At 43.5% G+C, this 27,283-nt stretch overlaps 1 protein-coding gene across 5 annotated transcripts in view; it reads right to left on the bottom strand.

Annotated features, from left to right (window-relative positions):
- The window catches only part of LOC121541725 (retinoic acid receptor RXR-alpha-A), a 152,664-nt gene that overhangs the window by 101,040 nt on the left and 24,341 nt on the right, over positions 1-27,283 (bottom strand). For 4 of the 5 annotated variants that reach the window (XM_041850981.2, XM_041850983.2, XM_041850982.2 and 1 more), the window contains exon 2: positions 1,846-2,046. In XM_041850981.2, the coding sequence (XP_041706915.1) occupies positions 1,846-2,046 (201 nt within the window). The remainder of the gene's footprint in view (positions 1-1,845; positions 2,047-27,283) is intronic. The other variant, XM_041850985.2, reaches the window with a different exon arrangement.

Below are 27,283 nucleotides of genomic sequence, written 5' to 3'. Positions count from 1 at the left end.
CAGGCCCCCCTTTCAGCACTTTCAAGCACTATTCACACCCCTCTTGTAGGCGGAGAGAAAATGTTGCATGTTGAATGTCACGATCGTCGGATATAGAGGACCAAGGCGCAGCGTGGAAGGTGAACATACTTATTTATTAAATGATACACGAACAAAACAACAAATCGATACGTGACGTCCACAGGTGCAAAACACAAACCAACACGAAACAAGATCCCACAAACACTGTGGGAAAACCACCTGACTAAATATGGTTCCCAATCAGAGACAACCAGCAACAGCTGATACTCGTTGCCTCTGATTGAGAACCACTCTGGCCAACATAGATATCCAAAAACTAGACTAGACACAACGAGCACAAAACATAAACTCTACACACCCTGGCTCAACTTAAAAGAGTCCCTAGAGCCAGGGCGTGACATTGAAAGCCTTCCTGCAATTCTATACATTTTGCCATGTGATGGAGACTTTTGTTGTTGTTGCTATTTTAAAGCTAATTTCCTGCAATTCTAAACATTTTGCCATGTCTTTATGTGTGTTTATGTGAGTTTTGAGTGACTCAAACAACGTTAGCTGAAATGGGCTACTTGATCTGGACATTTCTGAAAAGTTATAAATAGCTCTCTAAGGTCTGCAAATACTGACATGACAAGAGGAAAACTACCGATGCACTACCCAATTTCGAAATTGCCCCTTGTGCATTCTACTATTAGACATTTCAGGAGTAAGTTGAAAGCCGGACTGAGTTCCTTAAAAAAAGTGTATATATATATATTTTTTTTTTTTTGTGGGGCGTGACCCCGCGGCCCAGTGTGTCCCACAGTTTGGGAACAACTTGTACTAGGTCAATGACAACTGCACATTGATCTGGTACTGGTACACACTGCATATTGCTCCATTCTTGTGTTACTATTTTATTTACATTTTTAAACTCTGCATCATTGAGAAGGGCTTGTAAGCAAGCATTTCACGGTAAAGTCTACACCAGTTGTATTCGGCGTATGTGACAAATTAGATTTTCAAAACAACCTTTTAAAGTTGTGAAGCTAAAACAGGGCTTTGTCTGTGAAGTTCCATATAGAACAAATTCATACTAATGTACCATTCTCCTCTCCTGTAAATTCATACTAATGTACCACTCTCCTCTCCTGTAAATTCACCTTAATGTTCCACTCTCCTCTCCTGTAAATTCATGCAAGGTTTGGGTGTTCTCGTCTCGTCGCCTTTGTCCGAGGCATGTTCCCCTCACATGACATGGGTGTTAAGTTACAACAAGCCACTCAGTCACAAGTCCTCCCCTCCCAGCCAATGAAGCCACCAGCAGGGCAGGGCAGGCACACGTACAGCAACAACACAGCACAGTACAGTCCCCCATTCTCCACATACCAGCGGGTCAGGTTCAGAATGCACTGCTATGCTGACCTCACCTGACCCGGCTGCCCTTGCAGGGAAAACAGAGGTGATGAGAGCAGAGTACTGTCTCATAGCACCACCGTTAACATGTCCATCACCGGGCCTCCACGTGCAAAGAATAAATGAATCATCAGGCTGACTGACTGACTGGGTGAATGCTGCCTGGAAAGAAGATTTATGGCTCTGACAGCTCTACACCACAGGGTATGTGCTTGTAGATGTGGAACGGAACAAGCAACATCTTGCATTGTGGAAATACTACTTTGGCAAGGCATGTTCAGACATTAACATTTGCTACACTAAATGCTCCTACTAACAGGGATTTTATATGTTTATCTCATCAAATAAAACAATTTATACAGTAGATCAAATGTACTGTACAATACTGTAACTGTATACTATTTCTATCCATTGGCAAATCTTAGCTCATACTTATTTCATACAGGTGTCTTCCCAGGTGCTGAGTCTGCCATGACGGGGAAGATGGCGAGGGGATGTGGAGATGACGTTGCGTGTTACCTGTAGATATCCGGCGCTGGTGGAGGTGACACATGCCGGTGAAACAGGAGCAGGCCTCCCCTGAGCGTCCTCGCTGGGGGGGCGGAGCCAGCGAGCACTGGGGCTTCAGGAACCCTGCAGAGAGAGGGAGAGGGAAGGAGGGAGGGAAGGAGGGAGGGGGAGAGAGTCTGTTAGAACAGCCAAACAGGATGACGATGACGATGACGATAAGAAACTGTGACATTAACAGAGAGAAAGTAGAGATGAGGGTTGCTGGTACTGTACATAGTGAAGGGTGCTGCCTGGATAGGCCTGTCGATACAGATTACAATTTGCCCTTATTGGTATCAGAGAGGGGATGAGGCAACATTTTAAGGATCTCTACTGTACCCGTCGTCTCTGAGCGCCCTCCCTCCCACGAGCAAGCTACACATTCACCACCCCTGACCCAGCTAACCTCTCACATTTAGAGCACTGTGTCTCTGTCTCCCCTGAGAGTGACCCTATAACCCAGAAGATGAGGCTAGCTCAGAGCTCCATGTCAGCTCCATGACCATGCCCAGGGCCAGGTGACCAGGAGGGGCAACCACCCGCGGGAGGCTGGGTAGGAGGCTAGGTAGGGGTGGAGAGGCATGGGGCTGGGGTTAGGAACTCTGTGTGGGCAAAATGCCAAATGGCAGGGATGCCTGGAGGGCCTGGGGGGAGGGGGGCCCATCTTGCTGTCTGTCGCCGAGGTCACCAGGGTCAGACTCAATAGGGAAGTCATTATCTGGCACAATGGGGTGACTGAAAGTTCTGTACCCATGCTCGTCCGGCCACTAACATCTCATTCCACACCATCCTGTATATATCTACACATGACATGATGAGTTGCATAGAAAAAGAAGAGGTAGGCGAGACAGAAAACCCCATAGAGTATATTGACAACAGTGTCAAAACAACCAATATCATATGAAAGCCCTGTCACAGTCAATACATCAACCAGAGCTCAGTTGCTGACCTTTGAAATCCACTTTGACCCAATGAATGGCATCAGAAAATACATGTATTTCTGTGACTGACATGGCAGGAGGATTTAACAAGCCTTTATCGACTGTGAGATGTGAATCTCATTGGCATCATCAGATCTCCTAAAATCCTTACTTTATTCATTTCTTTATGAGGACCTTGAGATTTCCAGCAGACATCAAGAGCGCTGGACAGAGAAGCACGTGGAGCACCAAGCCCAGACCAGTATGAGCAAACAGAGACAAGCTGAGATCATCTTTAACAGTCTCAATTAAATAAAAGACTGCTCACTTAGAAGCACAAACATTATTGAAGAATAAACATGTTTGAAAGGAGAAGTTGATATGTCACCCTGTCTGTCTGATACTTCACTGTTGTCACATTCAAAAGGTATCAGCGAGAAGTATAACTACCTTTTTCGGTCACATTAAAATGAAGTTTGGGACACATAATGGGACCGTTTGAGACACATAATCTGTATAAATGTATCAATTTGAATGCTCAGGAAAAATTGTTCTGCAAGTAAACTAAGACGAGACCTAGATGGTCCAGGCCCAATTCACAAGTAAAACATGTGATTTGATGTAGGCCTGGTCCATCAAATCTACCCCACCACATTTTCCCCCTGTCTCCTCTGAGAGCACAGCAGCAGCAAAACCCTGGTTGAACAATGACACATGCCATAGGGCTCCGAGCCATGTCACTGAACATTACCGAGTTAGCATATGAGCTAAGGCTCCCAGTCAAGTTCGACTTTTCCAAAATCAGGGGTAAACCAAGTAGACAGGAGCCCAAAAAAAACGCTCCGCTAGCCATCCACTGGAATAATCTTCCCACGGGACACAGTAAAGCTACAGTATGTGATTCAAATGCTGGGAATGTTACCTAAAGCTGGAACTGTGGGAGACAGATGACCGGAGTGTGAAGAGAATCAAATAATAAGTGAGGTGGAAAATTGATCCTTGAAGTTTCATTGAACAAATTAGATGTTCCTCTGATAGAAACAGAACACAAATTAATTCAGTGTCATTTTCACTGTTAGGTCAAAAGTGGAGGTGACAAGACCCTACCTAATCAACTCTTGCATGTTAAACATTGACCTTATAAGTGACCCTGCACATTACTTTTATTGTTTTTGAGAAACAGCATAGAGCTGACATTAATATACCATTCCAGATGTTCAGGGAGTTTCACATCGACAAGATGTATTAATTTTTCTTGATGAATAAAAAAACATTTGGGGGTTGTTTTTCCTGCTATCCACCCTTCTGGATTGGTTTTAATAAAGGGCTTAATTTCTCCTCCTCTTGAAGCAGAAGAAGTGAATGATGAAAGTGTAGCAGTTGAAGAGAGGCATGTGCGTACAGGTCCTCCTGTCGTGAGGGCTAACGCTAGTGATCTGTCATTAAAGGCATCCATCACACTGCTACTCCTCTGTGTCTTCTTGGCTCATACACACCCTTGATCACAGGAAAGTTTCACTCTTTTATTTTATTTCCAACTGGAGCGAGGGATGATAACAGGAAGAGAAGGAGAGGGATCTCATTGGGTTTAATAACTGTGCGAGGATCAAATCTTTAGGGGACAAGCTCAAACATCCCCCACCAACAGTCAATCAGCATTATCATTACTGGTGGTCAGGGATAGGAGCTGTGTAAACACATTGGGGGTTTGCTCATTAAACATTGAGTGCTATAATGAAAAGACAGCCTTTACAACACGGTGCTAATGAAAGCAAGCCTTTAGATACGACTACACTAATGAAAAAGAGCCATAATGACAGAGCACTTAATGGGACAAAGGCTTAATGACAATGTGCTAATGAAACAAAGGTGTGGAGATTTGCATTCGTAATAAAGGGTAGGACGCAAATAAAACGTTTTGTTCTCGTAACAGTCTCATATACACGCCAAACACTAAGGAAACACTTGTAAACTGGAGGTTAGCAACGCATATCCATCTCTACATGTAATGCGCACTGGTTGCCTACTGGAGAAATACAGTAAAATCATGTAGGCTATTTATGAGACTTAAAGTGGCACTCCAGTCTCCTTTTCACCTCATTTACTTAACAAAAGGCATATCTCAATAGGTGGTCCAGGTAAGTAATTTCCTCTTTTGTTCTCTATTGCTCCTCTATTGTTCCTCAAGCAAGGAGGGAGGCCAATGACATCATTGAATGCCCTACTCCTTGAAGTTTGTTTACCCTTTAGTGTATTTACTTTACTGTATTGATGGCATATCGCTTATCAACAGTAAAAGTAAAAAAATCGCTGGTTGTGGAGGTGGGGGACTGCAGTCCTCGTTTAGTCCTCTTAAAGAGTGGCCACTGTCCTTGTTTGGTGTTACCAGGGCAATCAAGCCCAAGGTCAAAGTTCGTCGGGCCCTTCATGGATCAGGGACGTAATAAAAGCATCTTTCCCACACAGAGAGGAGCACATTCCTCTCCGGTGGAATTAAAGAGCCTCCTCCACTCCTCCCTCACGACGCCAGGACAGCGGAGTCACTCACCACCTTCCGGAGACATTTGAAACCCCACCTCTTTAAGGAATACCTGGGATAGGATAAAGTAATCCTTCTACCCCTCCCTTACCCCAACCCCCCCATTTTTAAAAAATATATATATATATATATATATATATATATATACAAATAAAAAAATATTTTAAAAATTAAAAGTTATAAAAAAATTACAAAAAAAATAAAATAAAATAAAAACACATTGTAAAGTGGTTATCCCACTAGCTATAAGGTGAATGCACCAATTTGTAAGTCGCTCTGGATAAGAGCGTCTGCTAAATGACGTAAATGTAAATGTAAATGTAAATATCCCTCCGTTCTTTCCCTTCCTGCACCAGAGAGACTTGTGCATTGGTGTGTGTGGGCGTTGAGTGTTTTACCCATGTGCCCTTGAGAAAGGCTATCGCGTTGTCTTATTCTCATAAGCGCATACGTATAAGTGTGGACTTTGAGTGTTTTACACATGTAAAACACAAATGTAAAACGAATGTAAAACACTTCCAAAAAGGTATTGAAAGGAGTCTGTTTTGTTTGCTACATTAGGAACTATAATTGAAAGACCCTATCCGTGACGACTTCAGTCCAGCACGGTGCAGTGTGGCACGCTGTGCTGTTCTGTGATTAGAGCGGAGCGGAGGTTCATCACTGTTACACTCCATGAACCTCAGATGTTTGCTTTCACTTTGAGGAATAATCGCAAGCAGCAGTCTCTCATTATGCAAAATGATTGCTCTGACAGTTACTCTGCTACACGGCGTGACACTCTCTACCTTTACTGGACCTTCATCAAAGCACATCAGCTATCAAAGCAGTGCACACATTGGGAAGAGGAGAAGAGCCCAGAGACACACAGACAGACTGACAGAGCCCAGAGACACACAGACAGACTGACAGAGCCCGTCAGCTCTCACTCTCCTGTCTCTGGATATCAAATGCTCATCACTACCCTGGACGCGGTTTCCCAAAAGTATCTTAAGGCTAAGTTCATTGTTAGAACTTTCGTAGGAGCATCGGTAAATCTGAGCTGTTTCCCAAAACCATTGTTATTAACGTTGCACTTGAAAACACTTGTAATCTAATGCCTGCCACAGACCACACTAGAACAGCTAAGTGTGTCGTTAAATGCTTTTTTGCTCTCTCACGTCACTTTATACACAGAAGATCTCTCTGCTAATCATAGAATCACATAGTTTATCTGTCTCTCTGTGATCGCCGATAATACTTCAGAACAAAGTTGACTACAAATACAAAGTTACCAATGTCTTTGCAGAGATGACTGCATTAAAATATAAATACAGTAGGCTATAGGCCTATTTCATGTTCAATAAATTGAGGCTACTGTCTGTAATTTGTCTCAACATATTTCATGATGTGTAGCCTACAATGTGCCCAATGATGTGCCAAATCAGTGATTTAGTGCATTTTTATTAGATAAGCGTTAGAATAAGCCGCCTCAATATTTGCAGCCGTAGGCGGTAATATTTCTCTAGGAGCTGATCTGTCGTCAGTATTGTAAAATAATGATAATGTTAAGTTAAGATTTGAATGGAGAAAGCTGCTGTGTTTCTTTCGATCCTATCAGTATCGACAAATGCTCAAACGATGCACTTAGCGACTTCTCTCTGCGTGGTGTTTTGGGAAACATGTTACATCTTCAGCCGCTGCAGGAAAGATGCATGGTTAAAACACGCGTAAGCCTTAGTTCCATCGCTATCGGGAAACCGGGCCCTGGTCCTTTCTAAGGAGAGCATCTCTCTCGCCTTCAGAAGCTGATCATCAGCATGGAAAGCATCCAACCTTTTCCCCACCACCATATCTGCTCCATCAGCAGTGTCACGGATTCTGCCATGACTGCTCTTCCTTCTGGTTCGGGCAGGCTGCGGCGTTCGTCGTCACCGGAATACTAGCTGCTGCCGATCTATGTTTTATGTTTCTATGTTCACCTGGTTGTTGTCTAGTGTTGCACACCTGTTTCCCATTATAGTATTCTGTCCTTCCCTATTTAACCTTTTCGCTCCCACTGTGTGTTGTGCGCGTTTGTTGCTTGTTACGAGTGTCGTTTGTGAGCGGGTTTGCTCCTCCCTGTGTTTGGAGGTTTTGCTTGTTTCTTTACTATTCAGTAAAGTAGATTTTCATTTCATTCTGTGTCCTGCGCTTGACTCTGGCCTACCGCATTCCACAGACATTCATGACAAGCAGACTGTCTTTTCTCTCTGCAGCTTTTCTTTCTTTGAAGAAAGCCACACTAAACATGCTTTTCAGCTCCTCTTTATCTCAATAAAAACAAGGGCTGTGCAGATCTATCATGACAATGAAGTAGACGTGTGAAGGAGACAAGGAAGTGTGCACGAAGCTCATTAGAAAGGCAATTTTTTGGGTGTTCTAGGCACAAACCCTGTGAGAAAACATAATCCTTGCAGTTGTCTTTTATGTGGCTCTCTGTCTCCCTCCTTTCCCTCCTCACACAACAGGACCCCCCACAGGTGTGGAAACACTAGCCTGCTCTGAAATTCCACCCCGAGCTGGACCCACCACTGAGACCATCGGGGTCCCTGACCAGCCAATCACAGGAGAGGACAGGTCACACGGAGTAGGTCAAGAGAGCTGGGTCCCAGTCGGCTAGGTCACCCCACGGGGTGCTTGCTGGGATATAGAGTTTCAAGTGAATTACAAGGCCCAGTAGGACCGTAACAGTTTCATACAGCATTCCATGTCAAACCAAGGAGTCATCATGGATGTACCCACAAAATTATATGAACTTAGTTAAGATCTACCTAACTAGATCAATCCAAAGTGTTCCTATCTGGGCTTGTCCTGGAGTAGCTTGGGGATGTTCTGGCGCCACCAGTTGCACTGCCTTGGATGAATTAACCGGACTAGACTGACTTAACAAGAGTCACCTGAGGGCTTTTTTGAGCCTGAAAGCAGGGCCAGGTGGCCAGGTCAGCCAGCCGGACTCATGAAGAAACAGATGCCTATGAAGACCTTGGCTGGAAGACATAATGCTGACCCAATCTAACCCAACACAAAACAACTAAACTATTCTTAGGTTTTTAAGTGTGGATAGAAAGAACAGAAACTTAAATGCAGAAATTGTGAAACAAACACATTTTTAGACTCCATCTCCGAAGAGTCAAAACACCACACACTGCTGAGGCCTGTGGAATTGGCCATAAAATGTTCAATAAAACTGGACAGTTTTATTGAATGACTTATTAAGCAACTGTGTTTTGCAAGACCTTAACTCAGAGGCTTTTGAAAGGAACAAGAGCACCTTTCTGTAATGGCTCTTTTAGATGAATGAAGTTCCTTTTTCTCTCTCAAATTGAGTCTGTACTTTCACACCGACGCAGGGTAATGAAACTGGCAGTTGCACTGGTGTGGCATTTGAAACCGCAAGGCAACTGTAGTTAGGAGTTGACAATGATGACCTTTGTAAAACTGTGCCTTTTCCTGCAATACATATTATATTATTGTCAGAGAGTGAAAAGCAGACAACAACTCTCTGACCCTGGTCTCAGCAGAACTGTCACTTTACAACATAAACGAGTAAAGTGGCACAACGGCTTGGTTTGTGTGCCCTTCAGCTGAACATATGTAAACATTCATGAAACACTGATGCTGTTCCACTGCGATGGTTGACATTGGGGCCTGGTATGACTGAGGGAAATCTAAGTGTGCAGCTAATGTTGATTGACAGCTGGATGTTCTGTCTATAGCCTCTGCATTTATCTCCAATAGGTGCAGTCACCCATTGAAGAGGGACAGGCAGGCAGACTGTCACAGCACTGAGCAATGCTGTATGAGCTAAGTCTACATGATGCTAATGTGATCGTTTCTGATGATAATTCAAGGCTATATGTCTCACTCATTGAGAAGCGATGAACCCAAAGGAGGAACGGCGGTGAGGAGCAACAAAGGGGAAGCGGGGTGGAGGGGGGAGGAAGAGAGAGACTTTGGTAACGAGGTTAGAGAAGAGAAGAGGAGAAGGGAAGGGGGGTGAGGGGGGAGGGATTCAAAGCCTGCTCCTCCGGGGCAAATGGGGGAACAAGGGCATTCAGACTACGAGCTCCTTGGACAAACGGCATAATCAAATTTGGAAAGAAGAGTTGTGAAGGGAAAAAAGGCTCCTTTGACAGGAGCGGAGACAAGCAAGCATTTAAAATCCAGTATCCCTCTCTGGATCTTTACAGTAACCATTCACATGACAGAATGTCTACCCATGTCAACAGCTCTTGGCAAAGCACACACTGGCCCATTCTACCCAATCAAACAACACCGCCTGCCAGTCCGCAGCATAGAAATAAAGCTTGATGTGCTCTGAATAAAAATATCTGTTGTAAATTCAGCCAATATAGTATGTTCCCCACTCTGATGCTCCCCACAGAGTACATCGTTTCTGTTTATGTGGTTTCATACATTTTTAGCTAGTGAGTGGATATGTTAACATTTCAGGTAAGTTAGAGTATTGCTTACATCCCATAGGCAGGATTGTAGATTCTGAAAGAAAAGATGAGGCGCAGGTTAACAACAGAGAACTAAAAAGTAATTAACAGAAGACTGGGCGAAAGTAGAGGTTATGAAGAGGTACTTTAAGGCATTAAGAACAGAGCAGTGTAGCTGATCGACCTCTGACCCACTGCCTCTCTGTATCCTAAAGCAGGGGTTCCCAAACCATTTCACTTGGGGCCCCCCTTCCAGCCTTGGAGAACATCCCACACACCCCCTGCTCGCGCACGCACCCCATTTAGTTCTATGGGCACAAGCACTGTTCACGACACAAACTGTTCACCCACCTTGTTGGTGCAGAGAATTTTGCAGGTCTAAAGCTTATTTCCGGCAATACTACACATTTTGTCATGGGGTGCAAAGAAAATTCTGCCGTTTTATAGCACATTTTCTTCATGTCTAATGTGTATTCATGTGATATTTGAGTGACAAAAAAATTACAACAATATCTATGGGCTAAAAAATCTAAATATTTTTTTTTAGCTGACATGGGCTAGTTGATCTGGACATTTCTGATAAGTTATTAATAGCTCTCTAAGGTATACAATGACTGACATGACAATAGGAACTGATGATGCACTACCCAATTTCGAAAGCGCACCTTCTGCATTCTACAATTGCAACTTTTAAGAGTAACTTTAAAGCCCTCACACCCCACAGTTTGGGAACCACTGCCCTAGAGGAAGGACCCAGAGCACGCTTCCTGTTAGCCTCTTAAAGTGAATCCACATGCCTCCACTCACTAGACTACCTCCCCTCTCCTCTCTATGTACTGTAAAGGAGCTAGAAGTCTACCATTAACCCCCTAACACCACCTCGCCCTGCTCTGTTAGTCAACAAATACATTTGCATAATACAGTGCCTTGCAAAAGTATTCATCCCCCTTGGCGTTTTTCCTATTTTGTTGCATTACAACCTGTAATTTAAATTGATTTTTATTTGGATTTCATGTAATGGCCATACACAAAATAGTCCAAATTGGTGAAGTGAAATGAAACAAATAAATTGTTTCAAAAAATTCTAAAACATTAATAACGGAAAAGTGATGCGTGCATATGTATTCACCCCCTTTGCTATGAAGATCCTAAATAAGATCCGGTGCAACCAATTACCTTCAGAAGTCACATAATTAGTTAAATAAAGTCCACCTGTGTGCAATCTAAGTGTCACATGATCTGTCACATGATCTCAGTATATATACACCTGTTCTGAAAGGCCCCAGAGTCTGCAACACCACTAAGCAAGGGGCACCACCAAGCAAGTGGCACCATGAAGACCAAGGAGCTCTCCAAACAGGTCACGGACAAAGTTGTGGTGAAGTACAGACTAGGGTTGGGTTATAAAAAAATATCCAAAACTTTGAACATCCCATGGAGCACAATTAAATCCATTATTTAAAAATTGAAAGAATATGGCACCACAACAACCCTACCAAGAAAGGGACGCCCACCAAAACTCACGGACCAGGCAAGGAGGGCATTAATCAGAGAGGCAACAAAGAGACCAAAGATAACCCTGAAGGAGCTGTAAAGCTCCACAGCGGTGATTGGAGTATCTGTCCATAGGACCACTTTAAGCCGTACACTCCACAGAGCTGGGCTTTACGGAAGAGTGGACATAAAAAAGCCATTGCTTACAGAAAAAAGTAAGCAAACACGTTTAGTGAATAGTTATGCAAGCTCAAGTTTTCTGTTTTTTTTGTCTTATTTGTTGTTTGTTTCACATAAAAAAATATTTTGCATCTTCAAAGTGGTAGGCATGTTGTGTAAATCAACAACAAAATAGGAAAAATGCCAAGGGGGGTGAATACTTTCACAAGCCCCTGTAGAGTGATTAAACACACACACACACACACACACACACAGATAAACACACATGCATGCACGCACACACACAAACAGATAAACACACGCATGCACGCACATACGAACACACGCAGGCAGGCAGGTAGGCAGGCAGGCAGGCAGGCAGGCAGGCAGGCAGGCGCATGCAAGTAAACACACACAAACACACACACACATAAGGACACCCTGTTCTGCCACCCAGGTCCTGCCCTCCCCCTTCTGAACAATGTATTTTTCAGCCAAGAGGGGACTATACATGATGTGAAGACTTACTGGCATTATCATCTCTTCGTTCATACCCTCGGCGCCAGGCACATTTACACGTCTCATTTGAGCAGCAACGCACAACACATGCATAAATAGGCCTACACCCCATTCCCCCTCTACCACAAATCCTGTGTACTTTCCTTCATTTTAGTCTTACTTGTGTTAAAATGGTTTGACGGCATAAATGGTGAAGGATGCTGCAATTCTGTGAGAAACTGTACATTTGGGCATGTTGTGTAAATCAAATGAATATAAAGTGCTGTGGGTTTACATTCCAAAAACGGAAACAAAAACATCTGGAGCAAGTTCCTCTTGAGCTACAGCTAGTTCTCTGTTTCTGGACACCAAAGGAGGCAACAAAGTAAAAACACAAAATAATATGGAGATTTTTCTCTGTAGGACACGGATACTAATTATCTACTTGAACTTGATTAAAGTTTTTTTCGATTGCTAACAAGCATTGTTCAATACTGCGGATACATGTGCAAAACTCTAAATACAGTTATCACAACAACACTCTATGTGGCAACCTGTGGATCATTTGTCATTGCTTTGACACAAAATGCATTCAATGACAACATCTTTCAAATTACATTAATACTCACAAAAACACATTTACCAACAAAATGTATCTACAGACCATTTTGCAAATGTTAAGATTACTCTTATCAAAACAGATAAACTCAAGTTCAAAAGCTACTGAAAACCGAATTAGACTGCAATTATTTACATTGCTACAGTAAAAGCAAAATAGAAATTCTAAAATAAAATAAATATAATAACTCTTAATTATTCACAGCTGATTTTCATTCTACATTACGTAACTGAATACCTACCCAGGTGTTTTCCATTTTTATGTCATTACCATCTCTACAAAAGGGGACATCTTTGGAATATATTTTACATAAACATGGACCCAGCCAGAGATCGTGTAGTGGCTTACAGAGGTGGAAGAGTTGCCGGGAGAGGCAGAGGATTACATATCCGTGGTGGAAGACGACTGAGGGGAAGACCCAGAGTTGTAGTGTCAGAGGAGATTAGGGCTACAATCATTGATCATGTTGTCAATCATGGTCTATCAGGGATGTAGCTCAGTTGATAAAGCATGGCGTTTGCAACGCCAGGATTGAGGGTTTGATTCCCACGGGGGGCCAGTATGAAAAAAAAATTCATAATAATGTATGCACTAACTATAAGTATCTCTGGATAAGAGCGTTTACTAAAATGTAAATTATGGACACAGTATGCTTTACATTAGTTATCTTGCTGTTATTAGTCCCATCCTTCAACTTCATTCAACACCACCAATCTATCTCTTAACACCATCCATATTGGATTTCTATTTGCCATATATTTTTCAACTGTACTGTGATGTTTTACAAAAGTTCTGAACCTTTCTATTCTCATTGTTTCTACAGATTGTAAATTGAAAATAAACATTTTTGCTAAAAGTATTATTATATTATTGATCGATTGACTACGAAGGAATGTGATTGGGAAAAGAGCAACAGTGAATGTCCCGGGCCAGAGGGTTGCCAACATCACAATGTGTGCCGCAATATCCTCTGAAGGATTTCTGTTACATAAACCACTAATTGGGCCATACAACACAGAGCGCCTCATTTAATTCATGGATGACCTCTATGGAAGGCTTTTGCCAGGTGAAGAAAGAGGGCAAATCAGAAGAAATATGGAAACCTGGGTGATTGTTTGGGACAATGTGGCATTTCACCACTCCCATGCAGTCACAGAGTGGTTTGCAGCCCATCTCGGGATGGTGTCACTTTTCCTCCCCCCTTACTCTCCCTTCCTCAACCCCATAGAATAATTATTTTCCTCATGGAGGTGGAAAGTTTATGACCACCATCCACATGATCAAATGTCACTGCAATGAATGCAGGATGCCTGGATATCGCTGCAGAAGATTGCCAGGGATGGATCAGGCATGCAAAGAGATTCTCTCCCAGGTGTATTGCGCGTGAGGCCATACGGTGTGATGTGGATGAGAACTTGTGTCCCAATGTAGCAGACAGGGTTGACTAGCATTGTTATATATCTGTTTCATTTGGACAATATGCTATGCATATTCATAGTGTGTATACATGTTTTGTTTGTTTAACAGTAGTGGAATTATTTATTTTTGTGTATTTTGGAATTACTCTGCAAAAAGCAAAATATAGTAATTTGCAAAAATACAGTAAATTGTATTGAAGAATATTGCAGTCTTTCTGCTTTATTTCTTTACATATCTTGCAGGACATTCTATACAGTACAGGTTTGCCACTCTACTTTTGTAAAAATGACTGTTGGTTCATCTAAAAAAATATGATATTAAAGACAAATTGACAAATTTTCAAGTGGTAGCTTTTTTAAAAGAGTTTTGTAGGTCATGATACTATGAATGACAAAGTGTGAATGTCGTGAGAGACTGTTAGCTTTCATTTGATAGAAAGATTTGGTTTTGAGACATGTAGGATGTGCATTACCAAGTTGCATGTTGTTTTGATAACTGTATTTAGAGTTTTGCACATGTATCTGCAGTATTGAACAATGCTTGTTGGCAATCGAAAAAAAATGTAATGCACTGCACAGTAAAAAGCCAGTACATCATTAAATGCAGTGCATGGATTGGGGTTTTTAAATCATTTTTTCCCATTGGTTGGACTTTACCACACATATTGCAGCCTTTATGGGGTAGAACCCACACCAAAATGAGCTCCGTTCAAATCCAAAAACCCTCAAGGGCTTCGAGTTCCAACGTAAAGCTTTGCAACCCCCATGCTTCAACTCAATAAGTGGACTGCAGAGCCAGACCAGAGCCAGACCAGAGCCAGACCAGAGCCAGACTGGGATGTCTTGGACAGGAAGACAGCAGTTACAGCCGAACAGTAAAGTGGACATTCGGTATGAGCTGCTTGGCAAAGCCACGTCACAGACACAACAGCTCTATTTTTTCTACTCTCTCTCTTTCCAAACTCAAAGCTTGAGGGACCCTTCAGATTTCTATGTTTCCAGTTTCATCTAAATGGCTCTATTGATATGTGTAAGGATGAGTGATTATGATGAGCGTTGTGGCCATCCAGATACAATACATTGCCTGACTGATGTGGGAGAACAGCCATATTGCGGTGGGAGGGTTTAATTTCTATGTTCATAGCCAGACACCACAGTATAAATCAAATCAAAGTTTAATGGTAGTGTACTGTCACGTCTACTCCCGCTCCACCGCTCCGGTCCTCGACGTGGCCGGTTTACTAACCACCGGTCCTGGCAACCCATCATTACGCACACCTGGCAACCCATCATTATGCACACCTGGACTTTATCAATACCCTGATTCAGTACGCTTCCCATGTTTGTTAACCTCACCTTCTGCACCTGCTTTCTGACTCCCGGCATATACGTTACACGTACACAGATTTGCAGTTGCTATCGCAGGTGCAGTGAAATGCTTGTGTTTCTAGCTTGAACAGTGCAGTAATACCTAACAATGAAAAATTATCCAGAAAAATATAATAGTTATACAGTTGAAGTCGGAAGTTTACATACACTTAGGTTGGAGTCATTAAAACTCGTTTTTCAACCACTCCACAAATTTCTTGTTAACAAACTATAGTTTTGGCAAGTCGGTTAGGACATCTACTTTGTGCATGACACAAGTAATTTTTCCAACAATTGTATACAGTGTCACGCCCTGACTCTGGGGACTCGTATTTGTTGAGTCAGGGTGTGTATTTTCTGTGTGGTATTGTTCTATGTTGCATTTTCTATGTTTAGATCTAGATCGTGTAGATCTATGTTGGCCGGTGTGGTTCCCAATCAGAGGCAGCTGTAGCTTGTTGTCTCTGATTGGGAACCATACTTAGGCAGCCTATTGGCACTAGTGGATCTTGTTCCGTGTGAGGTACAGTGGGGAAAACAAGTATTTAGTCAGCCACCAATTGTGCAAGTTCTCCCACTTAAAAAGATGAGAGAGGCCTGTAATTTTCATCATAGGTACACGTCAACTATGACAGACAAAATGAGAAAAAAAATCAAGAAAATCACATTGTAGGATTTTTTATGAATTTATTTGCAAATTATGGTGGAAAATAAGTATTTGGTCAATCACAAAAGTGTCTCAATACTTTGTTATACACCCTTTGTTGGCAATGACACAGGTCAAACGTTTTCTGTAAGTCTTCACAAGGTTTTCACACACTGTTGCTGGTATTTTGGCCCATTCCTCCATGCAGATCTCCTCTAGAGCAGTGATGTTTTGGGGCTGTCGCTGGGCAACACGGACTTTCAACTCTCTCCAAAGATTTTCTATGGGGTTGAGATCTGGAGACTGGCTAGGCCACTCCAGGACCTTGAAATGCTTCTTACGAAGCCACTCCTTCGTTGCCCGGGCGGTGTGTTTGGGATCATTGTCATGCTGAAAGACCCAGCCACGTTTCATCTTCAATGCCCTTGCTGATGGAAGGAGGTTTTCACTCAAAATCTCACGATACATGGCCCCATTCATTCTTTCCTTTACACGGATCAGTCGTCCTGGTCCCTTTGCAGAAAAACAGCCCCAAAGCATGATGTTTCCACCCCCATGCTTCACAGTAGGTATGGTGTTCTTTGGATGCAACTCAGCATTCTTTGTCCTCCAAACACGACGAGTTGAGTTTTTACCAAAAAAGTTATATTTTGGTTTCATCTGACCATATGACATTCTCCCAATCCTCTTCTGGATCATCCAAATGCACTCTAGCAAACTTCAGACGGGCCTGGACATGTACTGGCTTAAGCAGGGGGACACGTCTGGCACTGCAGGATTTGAGTCCCTGGCGACGTAGTGTGTTACTGATGGTAGGCTTTGTTACTTTGGTCCCAGCTCTCTGCAGGTCATTCACTAGGTCCCCCGTGTGGTTCTGGGATTTTTGCTCACCGTTCTTGTGATCATTTTGACCCCACGGGGTGAGATCTTGCGTGGAGCCCCAGATCGAGGGAGATTATCAGTGGTCTTGTATGTCTTCCATTTCCTAATAATTGCTCCCACAGTTGATTTCTTCAAACCAAGCTGCTTACCTATTGCAGATTCAGTCTTCCCAGCCTGGTGCAGGTCTACAATTTTGTTTCTGGTGTCCTTTGACAGCTCTTTGGTCTTGGCCATAGTGGAGTTTGGAGTGTGACTGTTTGAGGTTGTGGACAGGTGTATTTTATACTGATAACAAGTTCAAACAGGTGCCATTAATACAGGTAACGAGTGGAGGACAGAGGAGCCTCTTAAAGAAGAAGTTACAGGTCTGTGAGAGCCAGAAATCTTGCTTGTTTGTAGGTGACCAAATACTTATTTTCCACCATAATTTGCAAATAAATTCATAAAAAATCCTACAATGTGATTTTCTGGATTTTTTTTCCTCAATTTGTCTGTCATAGTTGACGTGTACCTATGATGAAAATTACAGGCCTCTCTCATCTTTTTAAGTGGGAGAACTTGCACAATTGGTGGCTGACTAAATACTTTTTTTCCCCACTGTATGTTGTTTGTCTACCTTGGACGTTTCATTTGTTGTTTTGTCGGTTGTTTATTCATATAAATAAACATGCATGCATATCACGCTGCGCCTTGGTCCGTCCCGTCTGTAAACGAACGTGACATACAGACAGATTATTTCACTTATAATTCACTGTATCACAATTCCAGTGGGTCAGAAGTTTACATACACTAAGTTGACTGTGCCTTTAAACAGCTTGGAAAATTCCAGAAAATGATGTCATGGCTTTAGAAGCTTCTGATAGGCTAATTAACATCATTTGAGTCAATTGGAGGTGTAGCTGTGGATGTATTTCAAGGCCTACCTTCAAACTCAGTGCCACTTTGCTTGACATCATGGGAAAATCAAAATAAATCAGCCAAGACCTCAGAAAAAAAATTGTAGACCTCCACAAGTCTGGTTCATCCTTGGGAGCAATTTCCAAACGCCTGAAGGTACCACGTTCATCTGTACAAACAATAGTACGCAAGTATAAACACCATGGGACCACGCAGCCGTCATACCGCTCAGGAAGGAGATGCATTCTGTCTCCTAGAGATGAACGTACTTTGGTGTCAAAAGTGCAAATCAATCCCAGAACAACAGCAAAGGACCTTGTGAAGATGCTGGAGGAAACAGGTACAAAAGTATCTATATCCACAGTAAAACAAGTCCTATATCGACATAACCTGAAAGGCCGCTCAGCAAGGAAGAAGCCACTGCTCCAGAACCGCCATAAAAAAGCCAGACTACGGTTTGCAACTACACATGGGGACAAAGATTAGAGAAATGTCCTCTGGTCTGATGAAACAAAAATTGAACTGTTTGTTCATAATGACAATCGTTATGTTTGGATGAATAAGGGGGAGCTTGCAAGCTGAAGAACACCATCCCAACCGTGAAGCACGGGGGTGGCAGCATCATGCTGTGGGGGTGCTTTGCTGCAGGAGGGACTGGTGCACTTCACAAAATTGATGGCATCATGAGGAAGGAAAATTATTTGGATATATTGAAGCAACATCTCAAGACATCAGTCAGGAAGTTAAAGCTTGGTCGCAAATGGGTCTTCCAAATCGACAACGACCCCAAGCATACTTCCAAAGTTGTGGCAAAATGGCTTAAGGACAACAAAGTCAAGGTATTGGAGTGGCTATCACAAAGCCCTGACCTCAATCCTATAGAACATTTGTGGGCAGAACTGAAAAAGCGTGTGCGAGCAAGGAGGCCTACAAACCTGACTCAGTTACACCAGCTCTGTCAGGAGGAATGGGCCAAAATTCACCCAACTTATTGTGGGAAGCTTGTGGAAGGCTACCCGAAACGTTTGACCCAAGTTAAACGATTTAAAGGCAATGCTACCAAATACTAATTGAGTGTATGTACACTTCTGACCCACTGGGAATGTGATGAAAGAAATAAAATCTGAAAGAAATAATTCTCTCTACTATTATTCTGACATTTTACATTCTTAAAATAAAGTGGTGATCCTAACTGACCTAAGACAGGGAATTTATACTAGGATTAAATGTCAGGAATTGTGAAAAACTGAGTTTAAATGTATTTGGCTAAGGTGTATGTAAACTTCCGACTTCAACTGTGTATGATGAGCCATGACTAGAATACAGTATATACATATAAACAGTATGTAAACATTATTAAAGTTATCAGTGACTCTATATACATATGGCAGCAGTCTCTAAGGTACAGGGTAGAGTACTAGAACAGTGACTAAGGTTCAAGGCAGGGTACTGGGCGGAGGCTGGCTAGTGGTGACTGTTTAACAATCTGATGGCGTGGAGATAGAAGCTGTTTCTCAGTCTCTCTGTCCCAGCATTGATGTACCTGTACTGTCTCTACCTTCTAGATGGTAGCAGGGTCAACAGGCCGTGGCCCAGGTGGCTGAGATCCTTGATGATCTTCTTGGTCTTCCTGTGAAACCGAGTGCTGTAGATGTCCTGGAGGGCAGGCAGTGTGCCCCCGGTGATGCGTTGGGCAGACCACACCACCCTCTGGAGAGCCCTGTGGTTGCGGATGGTGCAATTGCCATACCGGGCGGTGATACAGCCTGACAGGATACTCTCAATGGTGCATCTGTAGACGTTTGTGAGGTTCTTAGGGGCCAAGACACATTTCTTCAGCCTCCTGAGGTTGAAGAGGCGCTGTTGTGCCTTCTACACCACGCTGTCTGTGTGACGAGACCAGTTCAGGTTGTCAGTGATGTGCACGCTGAGGACCTTGGAGCTTTTGACCCTCTCCACTTTTGACCTGTCGATGTGGATGGGGGCGTGCTCTGTCTGCTGTCTCCTGTAGTCCACGATCAGCTCCTTTGTTTTGTTGATGTTGAGGGAGAGGTTATTTTCCTGGCACCACCCCACCAGGGCTCTCACCTCCTCCCTGTTGGCTGTCTCATCGTTGTTGATAATCAGGTCTACCACTGTTGTGTCATCAGCAAACTCTACCCATCATGAAGTACAGGACCCAGTTGCACAGGGAGGGGTTCAGACCAAGGGCCCTGAGCTTAGTGATGAGCTTGGATGGCACTAAGGTGTTGAAGGCTGAGTTGTAGTCGATGAACAGCATTCTTACATAGGTATTTCTCTTGTCCAGGTGGGATAGGGCAGTGTGCAGTGCAATGGCGATTGCGTTGTCCGTGGATCTGTTGGGGCGGTATGCAAATTGTAGTGGGTCTAGGGTGTCGGGTAATGTGGAGGTAATATGGTCCTTAACTAGTCTTTCAAAGCACAATCGAAAAGGCGATAGTCACTTAGGTTTCTTGGGTACAGGAACAATGGTGGACATCTTGAAGCAAGTGGGGACAACAGACTGGGATATGGAGAGATTGAATATGTTCGTAAACACTCCAGCCAGCTGGTCTGCACATGCTCTGAGGAAGCGGCTTGGGATGCCATCTGGGCCGGCAGCCTTGAGAGGGTTAACACGCTTAAATGACTTTGGCCACGGAGAACGAAAGCACATGATGTTGATTTCCTCAAAGAGGGCGGAGAAGGAGTTTAGATCGTCCAGGAGCGAGGCGTCGATGTCCATGATGTGGCTGGCTTTCCCTTTATAATCCGTGATTGTCTGGAGTCCCTGACACATACATCTCATGTCTGAGCCGTTGAGTCCACTTTGTCCCTGTACTGTCGTTTTGCCTCTTTGTTTGCCTTAGCTGGTCTGTTTTTACACATCCATGTTCTCAGTCACCTTGCCATGGTTAAATGCGGTTGATTTGCACTTTCAGTTTTGTCATCCACAGTTTCTGGTTTGGATAAGTTCTAACATCATCCTCTATGCACTTCCTGATAAACCCAGTCACCGAGTCAATGTATTCGTCAATACTTTTCTCAGAGGCGACCCCTAACATTTCCCAGTCCACGTGATGAAAACAATCTTGAAGCATAGATTCTGATTGGTCAGACCAACGTTGAACAGTCCTTACCACGGGAAATTCTGCCTATAGGTGGGGAGGAGCAGAATGGAGGCGTGATCTGATTTGCAGAAGGGAGGGCGGGAGGGAGGGCGGGGGAGGACTTTGTAGCCGTCCCGGAAGGGAGAGTAGTAATGATCCAGGGTCTGTGTTGTGCATGTATCACAGGAGATGTGTTGATAGAATTTCGGTAGCGTTTTCATCAGATTTCCTTTATTAAAGTCCCCAGTTACAGTAAATGCAACCTCAGGATATGCTGTTTCCAGTTTGCACATAGTCCAGTGTAGTTCCTTGAGAGCCGTCGTGGTGTCGGCTTGGGAGAGGGGGGGTGATACACACGGCAGAGACGATGACTGAAGAAAATTATCTTGGGAGGTAATGCGGTCGGCATTTGATGGTGAGGTATTCCAGATTGGAAGAACAAAATGACTGGAGTTCCTGTACTTTACCACAATCACACCATGAGTTGTTAATCATGAGACAAACCACTCTGCCTTTCTTTTTCCCTGAAAGTTCTTTCTTCCTATCTGCGCGATGGACGGAGAACCCCTCTGGCTGAATGGATGGGGACAATATATCCGGAGAGAACCATGATTCCGTAAAAACAGAGTATAGATGGAGAGAATTATTCAGAAAACTGAGATTGAGTCTGTGACTGAAACTGACGTATCCATACCTCTGTAAAGACCAGTCTGTTGACTTCAGGGCCTTGTTTCTTTGTGTCAACATTGGTCTGTCTTAAATACTTACTGTTATACTCTTTGTTTGGTCGAGACTGTGACCCGGCAGCTTCCTATATCCCACTGAGAATGCTTCAAATGTTAAGCGCTTAGCTGTCTGGGGGAAGGAAAGTCAGTGAGCTCATGGATGATTTCCAGTTCTTGGAGACTTTATAGTTTCCTACTCAGTTTTCATCTGTTCCGCTACGCAATCTCTCCTCCTCATCTACTGGTCAGTGGATCATAAATGGCTAGATCATGCATAGCCTCAACTGACATGAAAGGGACATTATATTTCCTGATTTATCCTGATACTGTTGAGTCTGTTTGATCTGTATCCCACCACCTAGTGTGCAGTAGGATTGGGAGGTGTTACAGAGTCTCCCAGGTCTTTCCTCTTCCTTCCCTCCCCCTGGACCCCTGGACCCCTGCCTGATCCCGGAGTGCTCTTCAGGAATGGCTACATGCCACGCATTCCAAAGGGCTGCCGGACCTCTCCCTTGAGACCGTGCCAAAGAGGCCTGCTCCTCTCAGGGAGGGGTCCAGGGGTCCAGGGGGAGGGAATGTGTGTGGGTTTACTGAGGGCTAACATCTCTCTCTATTTACATGGACAGTGCTATACAGGTTGACTTGCAGAGTAAATCCCTTTAATTCTTCTGCCCCTCAGACACACATATAACACACGTTTGCACACAGAGACACACACACACACACACACTTGAAAAAAACTAACAAGCTCAAGGGTATATCAGAATGAGAGAGCATATTTCAAACATGAGGCACAAAGCGTGACTGCTGTCTACGGGGGATGAGCAGGAATGGAGGCTGGACAAAAAGGTGAGCAAACACACCCTAGTGTCAACGCTTGAGTCCACAAGCCACAGACTCAAACACACCCTAGTGTCAACGCTTGAGTCCACAAGCCACAGACTCAAACACCCTAGTGTCAACGCTTGAGTCCACAAGCCACAGACTCAAACACACCCTAGTGTCAACGCTTGAGTCCACAAGCCACAGACTCAAACACACCCTAGTGTCAACGCTTGAGTCCACAAGCCACAGACTCAAACACACCCTAGTGTCAACGCTTGAGTCCACAAGCCACAGACTCAAACACACCCTAGTGTCAACGCTTGAGTCCACAAGCCACAGACTCAAACACACACACACAAAATCAGCCCGCAAGCTAGTCCTATTATTCCCTCCTAAGTTAGCAGCGGTGGTAATTTCTGGGAAATCCACGCTATTCCGGCTCCTGGTATTCTGGCCCTCTCCGGTGTCCCTTTTACTCTCCCAGGACCCATGTCCTCCCCCCACCCCCTCACCCACTTCTCTCTTTCACAACTTCCTGGTGCTGAGAGATTATGTGAGCTGGGCCACACCACGGTCTTGAGTGTAAACACGTGGCATGACATGCGGTGACCAAGGGCTGTGCCACAGAAAACAGCTTGTTGTTTTGTCCACAACAAAGCACACAATGTTGAGAAGACAACTAGAAAAAAAATAAGAAATTAATTTAAGGCTTGGTTTAGTGGCAGAGGCATTCACACCCAGAGGAGTGTGCTGCGAAATGGAATAGTCATTGTTCACGACTTCAACATAGAGAAAACAAGCTTTCATGCAGCTTGTAAAGCTAGAGGGAGAAAAATATGCACACAAGGTAGGGTTGGGCGGTATCCAGATTTTCATACCTTCATACTGTTCCTGTACCATACCGGGGTATACAGTATTACAGTATTAAGGTAGTTATTTCTTATTTAAAAAAAAATATATATATATATATATACAGTGGGGAGAACAAGTATTTGATACACAGCCGATTTTGCAGGTTTTCCTACTTACAAAGCATGTAGAGGTCTGTACTTTTTTATCATAGGTACACTTCAACTGTGAGAGACGGAATCTAAAACAAAAATCCAGAAAATCACATTGTATGATTTTTAAGTAATTATTTTGCATTTTATTGCATGACATAAGTATTTGATACATCAGAAGAGCAGAACTTAATATTTGGTACAGAAACCTTTGTTTGCAATTACAGAGATCATACGTTTCCTGTAGGTCTTGACCAGGTTTGCACACACTGCAGCAGGGATTTTGGCCCACTCCTCCATACAGACCTTCTCGAGATCCTTCAGGTTTCGGGGCTGTCGCTGGGCAATACGGACTTTCAGCTTCCTCCAAATTTTCTATTGGGTTCAGGTCTGGAGACTGGCTAGGCCACTCCAGGACCTTGACATGCTTCTTACGGAGCCACTCCTTAGTTGCCCTGGCTGTGTGTTTCGGGTCGTTGTCATGCTGGAAGACCCAGCCACGACCCATCTTCAATGCTCTTACTGAGGGAAGGAGGTTGTTGGCCAAGATCTCGCGATACATGGCCCCATCCATCCTCCCCTCAATACGGTGCAGTCGTCCTGTCCCCTTTGCAGAAAAGCATCCCCAAAGAATGATGTTTCCACCTCCATGCTTCACGGTTGGGATGGTGTTCTTGGGGTTGTACTCATCCTTCTTCTTCCTCCAAACACGGCGAGTGAAGTTTAGACCAAAAAGCTCTATTTTTGTCTCATCAGACTACATGACCTTCTCCCATTCCTCCTCTGGATCATCCAGATGGTCATTGGCAAACTTCAGACGGGCCTGGAAATGCGCTGGCTTGAGCAGGGGGACCTTGCGTGCGCTGCAGGCTTTTAATCAATGACGGCGTAGTGTGTTACTAATGGTTTTCTTTGAGACTGTGGTCCCAGCTTTCTTCAGGTCATTGACCAGGTCCTGCCGTGTAGTTCTGGGCAGATCCCTCACCTTCCTCATGATCATTGATGCCCCACGAGGTGAGATCTTGCATGGAGCCCCAGACCGAGGGTGATTGACCGTCATCTTGAACTTCTTCCATTTTCTAATAATTGCGCCAACAGTTGTTGCCTTCTCACCAAGCTGCTTGCCTATTGTCCTGTAGCCCATCCCAGCCTTGTGCAGGTCTACAATTTTATCCCTGATGTCCTTACACAGCTCTCTGGTCTTGGCCATTGTGGAGAGGTTGGAGTCTGTTTGATTGAGTGTGTGGACAGGTGTCTTTTATACAGGTAACGAGTTCAAACAGGTGCAGTTAATACAGGTAATGAGTGGAGAACAGGAGGGCTTCTTAAAGAAAAACTAACAGGTGTGTGAGAGCCGGAATTCTTACTGGTTGGTAGGTGATCAAATACTTATGTCATGCAATAAAATGCAAATTAATTACTTAAAAATCAGACAATGTGATTTCTCACAGTTGAAGTGTACCTATGATAAAAATTACAGACCTCTACATGCTTTGTAAGTAGGAAAACCTGCAAAATCGGCAGTGTATCAAATACTTGTTCTCCCCACTGTATATATATATACAGTTGAAGTCGGAAGTTTACATACACCTTAGTCAAATACATTTAAACTCAGTTTTTCCACAATTCCAGACATTTAATCATAGTACAAATTCCTTGTTTTAGGTCAGTTAGGATCACCACATTATTTTAAGAATGTGAAATGTCAGAATAATAGTAGCGAGAATGATATATTTCAGATTGTATTTCTTTCATCAATTAGTATTTGGTAGCATTGCCATTAAATTGTTTAACTTGGGTCAAACGTTTTGGGGAGCCTTCCACAAGCTTCCCACAATAAGTTGGGTGAATTTTGGCCCATTCCTCCTGACAGAGCTGGTGTAAATGAGTCAGGTTTGTAGGCCTCCTTGCTCGCACACGCTTTTTCAGTTCTGCCCACAAAATTTCTATAGGATTGAGGTCAGGGCTTTGTGATGGCCACTCCAATACCTTGACTTTGTTGTCTTTAAGCCATTTTGCCACAACTTTGGAAGTATGCTTGGGGTCATTGTCCATTTGGAAGACCCATTTGTGACCGAGCTTTAACTTCCTGACTGATGTCTTGAGATGTTGCTTCAATATATCCACATAGTTTTCGTTCCTCATGATGCCATCTATGTTGTGAAGTGCACCAGTCCCTCCTGCAGCAAAGCACCCCCACAGCATGATGCTGCCACCCCCGTGCTTCACGGTTGGGATGGTGTTCTTCGGATTGCAAGCGACCCCCTTTTTCCTCCAAACATAACAATGGTCATTATGGCCAAACAGTTCTATTTTTGTTTCATCAGACCAGAGGACATTTCTCCAAAAAGTACGATCTTTGTCCCCATGTGAAGTTGCAAACCGTAGTCTGCTTTTTTATGGCGGTTTTAGAGCAGTGGCTTCTTCTTTGCTGAGCGGCCTTTCAGGTAATGTCGATATAGGACTTGTTTTACTGTGGATATAGATACTTTTGTATCTTCACAAGGTCCTTTGCTGTTGTTCTGGGATTTATTTGCACTTTTCGCACCAAAGTACGTTCATCTCTAGGAGACAGAACGCGTCCTGAGCGGTATGATGGCTGCGTGGTCCCATGGTGTTTATACTTGCTGTTGTTTGTACAGATGAACATGGCGTTTGGAAATTGCTCCCAAGGATGAACCAGACTTTTGATTTTCCCATGATGTCAAGCAAAGAGGCACTGAGTTTGAAGGTAGGCCTTGAAATACATCCATAGGTACCCCTCCAATTGACTCAAATGAGCCTATCAGAAGCTTCTAAAGCCATGTTTTCCAAGCTGTTTAAAGGCACAGTCAACTTAGTGTATGTAAACTTCTGACCCACTGGAATTGTGATATAGTGAATTATAAGTGAAATAATCTGTCTGTAAACAATTGTTGGACAAATTACTTGTGTCATGCACAAAGTAGATGTCCTAACCGACTTGCCAAAACTATAATTTGTTAACAAGAAATTTGTGGAGTGGTTGAAAATCGAGTTTTAATGACTCCAACCAAGTGTATGTAAACTTCCGACTTCAACTGTATATATACAGTGGGGGAAAAAAGTATTTAGTCAGCCACCAATTGTGCAAGTTCTCCCACTTAAAAAGATGAGAGAGGCCTGTAATTTTCATCATAGGTACACGTCAACTATGACAGACAAAATGAGAAAAAAAATCCAGTAAATCACATTGTAGGATTTTTTATGAATTTATTTGCAAATTATGGTGGAAAATAAGTATTTGGTCAATAACAAAAGTTTCTCAATACTTTGTTATATACCCTTTGTTGGCAATGACACAGGTCAAACGTTTTCTGTAAGTTTTCACAAGGTTTTCACACACTGTTGCTGGTATTTTGGCCCATTCCTCCATGCAGATCTCCTCTAGAGCAGTGATGTTTTGGGGCTGTCGCTGGGCAACACGGACTTTCAACTCCTTTCAAAGATTTTCAATGGGGTTGAGATCTGGAGACTGGCTAGGCCACTCCAGGACCTTGAAATTCTTCTTACGAAGCCACTCCTTCGTTGCCCGGGCGGTCTGTTTGGGATCATTGTCATGCTGAAAGACCCAGCCACGTTTCATCTTCAATGCCCTTGCTGATGGAAGGAGGTTTTCACTCAAAATCTCACGATACATGGCCCCATTCATTCTTTCCTTTACACGGATCAGTCGTCCTGGTCCCTTTGCAGAAAAACATCCCCAAAGCATGATGTTTCCACCCCCATGCTTCACAGT

This window comes from Coregonus clupeaformis, chromosome 27 (assembly GCF_020615455.1).
Source record: "Coregonus clupeaformis isolate EN_2021a chromosome 27, ASM2061545v1, whole genome shotgun sequence".
NCBI lineage: Eukaryota > Metazoa > Chordata > Actinopteri > Salmoniformes > Salmonidae > Coregonus > Coregonus clupeaformis.
Note: the sequence above shows the minus strand (reverse complement) of the source record. Positions and strands in the feature narration are given on the sequence as shown.